The sequence below is a fragment of the Scardinius erythrophthalmus genome (assembly GCF_964197995.2).
Source record: "Scardinius erythrophthalmus genome assembly, chromosome: 6".
In the NCBI taxonomy this organism is placed as follows: Eukaryota; Metazoa; Chordata; class Actinopteri; order Cypriniformes; family Leuciscidae; genus Scardinius; species Scardinius erythrophthalmus.
The window spans coordinates 15,829,908-15,838,894 of record NC_138226.1 but is presented as its reverse complement, the minus strand read 5'-3'; the positions used below and the strand labels follow the sequence as shown (position 1 = coordinate 15,838,894).

The following is an 8,987-nucleotide window of genomic DNA, read 5'->3' as shown; positions in this document are numbered from 1 at the left end:
TATTTTTGGAGAATTTATCAATTCATTGAAGAGCATTTACAGCCATTATAAAAATGACCATGATAACCGTAGTCTCTTCAAAAATACCATATTATTATTACTACTGTAAAATAATAATTGATTAATATTGGATTGCCTTCAAACTATGCAAAAGACTTTCAGAATCTTTCTGACATTTTTTTTCTTGATGATTGTAATGGATACTACAGTGCAGTAAATTACCACATTTTTTTTACTTGAGTAATTTTTGTATTTTGGCAGAAACTGGTTACCATACAACAATTTAAAAATGCAAATATTCATGTGAGCCGACTGAATTCTTTAGTTTTTATCATTATTTTACGGTTTGTGGTGTCCCAGGATGTCCATCAGGGTGCCACTGCGAGGTTGGTTGTTTGTATTTCCCCAGCAGCCAGCCCGCGGGTTGACCATGCCATGTTGCAGCCCATCAGCCGGGCGCTCTGTTCAGCAGCCTGTCATTAGGCAGGTGGGGTCGGGTTTGATGACTCTCTTCTGCCTCTCGCGCGAGTCTGAATTGGAACGGCTCCTCGTGTAGCATGCGCTCAGCTCACCGCCGTTCTGTTTGCCACTGCTAGTCTGAGGTCCCTGTGTGAGGAGGCCTACAGAAACACTGTTTACAGTTTACACCCTCAGTGTGAAGTGTGTGTCAGTGAGTGGGTTTTTATCCGTAGGCAATTAAGATTGCATGCAGATGAATGTAGTTTAGCCAATTTTTTTCGACTTATTTTGTATTAAACTTGCATGAGCAAATCTATTACTATAATATTTAATGCAAATTCAATAATTGGGGGCTCAGAACGGTTTTAAACTTTTTATTAATAAAATGGTTAGTTGAAATCACTATTTTTTTTTGTATTTTCAAAATGTACTTTAGTTATATATTTTAAATCAGGAAAGTGTAGCTTTATGTTTCTGATTTTAACGTTTTAAAATTGTAATCAGAAAATGTCCTTCAATGTGTTCTTAGAAATAAATTGGCAGACTTATCTAAAATATTTTTAAATAACTAATCGGGCATTTTATCTACCATGAGAAACACTTTTTCCAATATATTTGTTATTAAATAAATATATTCCTTTGAAAATAATAATTGGGCTAATTACTACAATGATCACATCTTTAGCAACAGACAAGCAGTTAAATCTGGTACAAAACAGAAAGGCCAAAAAGTTACAAATTAAGATGAGTCTTACCATACATTTTATCCTCTCCTCTTGTATGTATTACTTCACACATATTGTCTAAACATTATTTCCCTGAACTCCCCACCTGTGAATTGACTTTGGCCCTCATGTCGAGTCATAGCTACACATATATGGTGCTGTATAATGAATACGAATTTTTTTGCTGGTCTCCTAAAATGAAACAATATAAAAAGGTTCTATATTATTTAAGATCATTCAAAATAAGATTTTCCTTCTTTCTTTTATTCACGCTTATCTTTTTCTGTTGTTGTTTTTCTGCCTTTTTCATAAATTCTGTCCTTCTAAGTGAGATTTTGAGAATCATCTAACCGTGGTACTCTGCTAAATGGTAGTGAGCCAACCAGACATACTCAAAACAGATGGCACCCTGTGATTGGCCAAATGGCATTGGGGAACATTAATGATGCACTGCAGCCGGCCAATAGCGGCGCGGCGTAAAGGCTCACCACGCCCCCCTTGCTCACTCTGTCACTAGCTGGCTCAGAACAGACAGCTCCTGAACAGGTGGCAGTCTGGGGAAGGGGCATATTTTGTTGATGTGAGGGAACGACCCCCTGCCAGTCTTTTCTGGGATGGGCGTCACAAACATGGACCTTGAGCCTCAGCTTTAGGGTGTTGATCCAACAGGCCGTCTCCTCCAGAGCAGCAGAGGGACAGTACACACACACACACACACTGGTGATTCTTCCTTCTGCAGCACTGTTGGCTCGAATAGAAAACACAGTCACCAAGCTGGTTTGGTTTATTTACATTAAAGCGCATGCTTAGCTGTCATTGGTTAACCTGACGCCTCGTTCACTCTCAGCTGCATCGTCAGATTGTCGTACCTTGCAGTATTTGGCTTCGGCAATGTGTAAAAGATGCAGAAAGTAACACCTGTGCTGTTGCAAGACCGTGTTAACATATGACTGACATAATGCTGCAATATGTAATATTGTGTGCTAAATTATGTGGGATCTCAATAGATAACACATGGCAGAAGCTGTTTCAGATGGGTTAGCTGGGGAAAGACCCACAGATGGAGCTAATGGTTTTCTCATGTATTAAATTCTACGGCTGTCAGCTAGATACCCTTTCTGTGTTTGTTTTTAAGAGACGAGCTAAAGCGGCGCGTAACAGTTATTTTTCACTTATTTATTTTTTATATCATCACTTAAAGGTTTGATCTGGGAAAACGTCCCTGATTATTATGGTGCAGTACTGGACAGATGTTATTTTTGAGAATAAGGTTTCAGCCTCCATGACCGTAATCCGTTTTAGCTTCTTAGCCGATGCAGCAAAGTAGGGTGGAAAAGGAAATGTATATTTGAAAATGGTACCCACAGTGTCAATGAAGCAACCTTGGGTTTTACAAAGGCATTAATACAAATAATAATATTATTGATTGTTATTATATTATTGTTGTTGTTATTTTTTATTTAAATATGGCCTTTCTAAAACCCATTATTATATTTATTAATATCAATATTATTATTAATAAAAGTATTCAATAAAAATAAACGACAGATTATAAAATTATGACTTATTTTGGCTTGTTGGTATATATGTATATTATTTTTTAAACATGCTCTAGAAATAAAATTATTGATTAATTGATTGATTGATTGATAGATTATGGAAATAAAAACAAAAGAAGAAACTGAATTTTAAAACCAAAAAGAAAGAAATCATTTTAATTGATCAGATGCTCACAAAGCTTGTGTTTTTTAGAGGTAGATTTAGATTTAGATTCATGGTCATTTGTAGTTTTATTTATAAAAAATGTATCTATTTTTCACCCCAGCGTTGGATCATTAACACACGTAGCTGATGCTGCTGTCTTTGACATCTATGTCTATGTGTAGTGTGTATGCATGAAGTGTGTTGAGGTGACTGTACATGTGTGTGGCTCTCACACAGGCCTGTAACAAAAACAGCAAGTGAAGTCTCACAGAGGCTGCCTCGGATTGGAGTGTAACTAAGCGTGCAGTAAAGTTTCAGAGTTCAGCGGGGCACAAGGCGAAAATCGGGATGACACCCATAATTCATAGCATCCTCTGTCCCTGCTGTGTCCCTTAAATTCATTCTTGGTCAGGGAGCTGTACTGGAGAAAGAGGAGAAAATACCCACCAATGTCTTTGCTTCTACTGAGCCAAAGCCCTTTAAATGTGGAGAAATAATCCTAGATTTTTTGTTCTATTTTTACAGAATAGTACTACTTCCTGTAGTGTTGTACTGTATGTAAGTGGGCTGCACTGTTAATGGTGCACTAAAAATACAAATAAAATGAATATTTATTCTACATGTGGGCTGACATCTTTAGTCAAATACTACTCACTCTTATTATTGGACACTTTTGGTTGTGGAATGAATTGGTATGTACATTACGATAGGTGGTTAAAGAAATATTTTATTAATAAAAAAAATTATATTATCAATTTTATTATAAATGTTACTGAAGTATGAATGATTTCAATTTATTTATTTAATCATTCATACGTCCATTCATTCATTTTGAGACATGCTCATTAAATATGTTATTCTCTTTGGAATATTTATTTACTGTTTATGTTGTTAGTGACTTCTTTGTTTGTGTTTTTTTTGTCGCACTTGGTTCTTTCTAGGAAAACAAGTGATTCACCCCAACCAGATCAAGGCCGTTCAAGAGGAATTTTCCCCCAGTCCAGAGAGAATCAAGTGGGCCACGGAGCTGATCGCTGCATTCGAGGAGCATCAGAATTTGGGAAAGGTGCACATTCAGTAGTCCCAGAGTTTCCACACAAAGATCTGGATTATTTTCCAGCCTGATATAGCATCTAGATATCCTCCGTGATGCATGCAGCATTGTAGCTTTTGTCTGAGAAAATCAAATGAGGTGTTGAATATTATAGTTCCTAATTTAGTGCATCATTGAGTCCTGTGTTTTCTGCTCGGTAGGGCTGCGCGTGTCTGAGATGTGCTAGTAATGTACAATCTGCCAGTAATTCTTACGCTAAGGATGGCCTGGGGGTGCATCAGCAGCACTCTCCCCGTTCGGCTCTTTGCTCACAAACTGAAATTCCGGGACACAGTTGCTCGATTTATTTTGTGTTTTCCTGTATTTTTTGTTTGTGCCTTCTTCGATCTCCTTGCAGATTTGTTACAGAAAATGTTTGCAAAATACCCACCTGAGGTTTTACTGCCTCTCAACAAATCATTTTTAGACTCTATCAGCATAACATTACATTCAGGATGCAGTTTAACTGCAGATTTAGTTTCTTTGGATGCATGTTTCATGTAATTATTGAAACTCTTTTTTTTCTTAAGAGGTTGTGAACGAGTAGACTGATTGAAATATCCTTCTCAGTCCAGTGGTGCAGTGAATAGGAGTATCTGGCATGCAAATAAAAGACTTCCAGCTCTAATTCCTGCAGCTGTCAAGAATATCTCCATTTTCATTCTAATGCTTCTTAGTATTTTAGTACTTTTAAATTCCCAACCATCTTGAATGAAACACTGGCTTGGAAGCTAACATGAAGTTACTGATTCGCTACAATAAACACCATAAGCATTTAAAAAATCCTTCCTTTGTAATATAATATATATATATATATATATATATAAATATGAAGAGTTCAGATGCAAAGGCCTCTAAGTGCCATCGGAAATTTTCTTCTAGAATGATCATTTTTATCAAGCTTGTATATTTCAGTTCAGTAATTTTACTTAAATGACAACTAATAGGTCATTTTCATTGCCATTTAAGTGAAATGACTGAACTTAAATATACGAGCTTGATAAAAATGATCATTCTAGAAGAAAATTTCAGATGGCACTTAGAGGCTTTTGCATCTGAACTCTTTATATATATATATAATCTCTAACCACCCTATCCTTCTTTGTAGTGTTGTATATGCATCGCATTAAAGCTGTGTAGTAGGATATGTTCTTCAAGACAATATCTACCTTTATTTTTATTCAACCAGTGTTCTGTTCTCTTCTCCTCAGGGGGCTTTCACCTTTCATGGCAGTATGATTGACATGCCGTCTCTGAAGCAGGCTCAGAACATTGTCACAATGGCTTCAACTGTTCAGGGAAAATGAGCCAAATCTGGGTTCCTCAGACATCAAACTTTGCACCATGCTGGCGGTGCCGCGCACTTCACGTCAACCGCTAAAACGATCCGTGCTTTGTTTAACCAGTAACAGAGATGTGGTGCTATGTGATACTTAATTAGTAATTGATTGATTATTTTGTTTTCTGCAATGCCTGGTGCATGACCATTTTATGAAGTAGTTTGTGTGTGTGTGTGTCATGTTCGTCCCTTGCACGTCTAGCGACAGGGTAGACGATTGACCGTGGTAAAGGTTGTGCGTGCCCAGCGAAAGGGCAAACAAACAGAGCTGCCCTGCCGTTGAGCTTCCATTCAGCCTGAAGGCTCCTCCAGGCCCCGGAACATCAAAGCGCTATTTGCCAAGAAGCCGCCATGAATTTACTAAAACCAACATCGAGAGAATGAGCCTGTGATCCCGCTCTAAATTGTAGGCCTTTGTTTCAGGGGGACTCAGCAAGTCATTTTGTTCTTCAAGACAAGGCTTGAATGTGTCTGCAGCCTGGCGTAAGCTCTACGCGGCGCGCCACGCGCTCGCTCGCAAACACGTACACAAAGAGCTCCGCAAGGGATCCCTCTATGTAAATATCAGCAGTTTTCTATGGATTTGTTACCCGGTCAGTGGTTCCCATCTCTCCATCCAGCTTCGGAGTCACCATGAACATGGCCACGATGTGCCGCCGTTGTCTGTTTCGCCAGTGTTCCTCACACTCTCTTTGACAAGAATGCCTCTTTTGAAATAAAACTTTAGGATGTCATTCCCAATGAATGACCTTCCTTTCCACCCTTGAGGGCGTTGTTATTGTTTATGTCGTGTTTGTCATGAATACATCCTACAGTACGCTATGTTCCCGCTCCTTCCTGCTGGTCTCCCACGAGCTGATGAGATTTTTTGGCAGAAATGTCTGGGACGGATTTGTCTGGGATGGGGGTGGGGGGAATGGTTGATGGTTCAGTTGGTCACTATGGTAATATAGGCCTCTGCATAAAGCACAACTGAATATGGCGTGATCAATAGTGTCTGTAGCAAGCGACTCGGCCTGAGATCCGTGCCAGCCTGGGGACACAAACAAAAATATGGAAGCCGCTGCTGTGAGTGGCCCAAAGGGCTCGACAGTAAGCTGACGGCCTGGCACCCGTCCCACACCCCTCCACGCCCCCCCTCACCCCTCCATGCTCTCTGCCTTTTGCACTCATTTATTTTTCATTTTCTTTGGAATTGTCTTTTTGGACTCATGTCAGACAAGCCCTTTCGCTCTAAGCGCTCTTTAAGCATGTCTGAAGACTCTCAATCAGATCCTAAGACCGTAGGATTGGTAGGCCAATGCGATGAGATTCACCTAGAGCCGTCCTGCGTTTAATTATCTAAATTATACAATTTTACAATATACATTTGTAAATGTGATTTGACAGCACTAATATATTTATTATTTATTTACAAACTTGTTAGTTGAATGTTAGATGTGATAAATATTGATATTGGCATTAAGGTATAGTACAAAATATATATCCTGTCATCCTATTTTGAAAAATGTCTTTGCTGTCCATACAGTGAAATGTTTTTAGACCACATTTATTTGAACTATATGAAAAAACTGCTGAAACATTCAGAAGAAACTTTTTTTTTTTCTTTTTTTTTTTCTTAGAAATATTGTTTTGCAGAAGAAATAAATCCAAACAGGTTTGGAGGGGTGAGTAAATGTCAGAATAAAAAAAAAATAATGTGTGAACCATCCCTTTAACACCACCCCACCAAAACACAAGAGCTCCTGTGATGACCTCTGAAACTTAAGCCTCTATGACTGTTGATTGATATGACATTAATTTGAAACTAGCTTTTTTTTTTTGGCTGACCCCTACCTTATGGGTTTTTGTGCCTTTATTGTCATTTATGTTTGTAATAGAAGTATGTGATATTTATTATAAAGTGAAATTACATTTAGCAGTAGCATTAATCCTCTGATCATTGCACTAAAGGCACCATTTCTTTTATTAATTAGCTTGGAACTGCTCTGTGTAGACAATGATTGAGGGTTTAAAGGATTTGCGGACTCATAGTTCACCGAAATACTACTTCCTCCCACTTCTTTGTCATTTTTCATGACATTTCTATTATGCCTGTAAGTTGACATAATCTTTTCAGCTCACAAGGCGGAATTATTTAAATACATTTACTGGTATTCCCAAAGAGAGTACAATACAATTAACACGAATAGGACCTTACCTAATCTTGACAGCACTCAATTAGGCTTGAAACACAGTCCTGATGGTTATGTGCTGAGATTGCTCTCATAAATTATCTGATATCAACCCAGCAGAGAAAATGCATGTATGCAAAGTGCTTTCAGAGGAAAATTAAAAGGAAACGTTTTACATATTTTTCATTAATCTCAATGGGACCCGTGTGGCAGGGAGGATTTTGCTCGCCTAATTTCTCGCCAAGGGATCTCCCAATAATGACTTCATTCTTTTACTAGACAATATATGACAAACTCATTTCAACAAAGATAATTCCCCTGCAATAAAACGAATCGTTTACAACAAGAGCAAAGCAGGAACAATTTTGGAAATAATGTGTAATTGAAATGAAATTTAATTTATTGGCAGTGGGGGTATAATGAGTGAAATTGAACTCTAGTAATGTTGTAAAATGTCTGGCGTTTTGTTTTTTTGCACGTAGGTTAATGTGACTTTTGAATTTGCTTGAATAACATTGCCAGAGAATAACTTCAAATAGGCTATACCACTATGGAAAATAGGTGCAGATGCGACATTAATGCCCATAGCTTTTGGTGACATTTGAGAAACATTCAATTATTTAGCTATTTTGAGAAATGATTAACACAACAAATGATTGTATTTGTGGGTATTAACTTACTGAATACTCCGCTTTATTACAGGGATGATTATAATAGGCTAATAATGTGCATGAATGAGGATGTTACCCACACAGACGCTGACCTTTTTAATGTGTTGTTCTCCTGTCTTCATTTTATACATTAAAAAAAAAAATGTAACGTTTCAAATGTCTGTGCAAACTTTATTGGTCAGTACAAATGATTCGAGACCCTCAACTCTGCTTTTTTATTTGTTATTCTTTATTTTAGCTGCAATGCAACGTCTTAAAAACATTGTAGCCTAGCTTTATCTTGTGTGTATGAACCAGACACAATCCGAACTCTTGTTTTATCCCTAGCGCACACCTTGATGTCATAAAATCCAGCGTGAGTTTATTGTAATATAAACATTTTTGAAAGAAAGCGTAATTTTCAGTAATGCTCCATATTTTGTTGATGCATATTTAATTATGGTCCTCTTTCCTATGGATAACCTGTTAAAAAGCTTTAATTCACATGTGGTATTATAAGCTTAACGTTTTGCCAGAGTAGCCTACTGAATGTGTGCTTGAGTGAAGGATAGTTCTCTCTGAATAAGCGCAGACTTGAGCTGACTCTTTATTTGAAATGGAGACAGATCAAAGGACAAACCCCAGTAAACCTCCTCCGGTCTTTGTCTGCGGTTGCTATGGCTTCAAGTCGAGGGGCCACGTAAATCAGACTCGTTACAGTGCGACAAAAAGTCTCTTAAACTTTTTGTTTTTAGCTGACTTGACCCCATGTATCTTTATTCAAGAGAGTTTAAAGAAATACAATGTCAAAAAAGTGTTGATTTGTGCATTATTGTGTCTGTT

At 37.7% G+C, this 8,987-nt stretch overlaps 1 protein-coding gene across 1 annotated transcript in view; it reads left to right on the top strand.

Annotated features, from left to right (window-relative positions):
* Window positions 1-8,318, top strand: part of clybl (citrate lyase beta like) — a 74,919-nt gene extending 66,601 nt beyond the window's left edge. Inside the window, exons 7-8 of the mRNA XM_081367499.1 lie at window positions 3,830-3,954; window positions 5,193-8,318. Of these exons, the coding sequence (XP_081223625.1) occupies window positions 3,830-3,954; window positions 5,193-5,288 (221 nt within the window). The 3' untranslated portion in view covers window positions 5,289-8,318. The remainder of the gene's footprint in view (window positions 1-3,829; window positions 3,955-5,192) is intronic.
* Window positions 8,319-8,987: the final 669 nt, after the last annotated feature.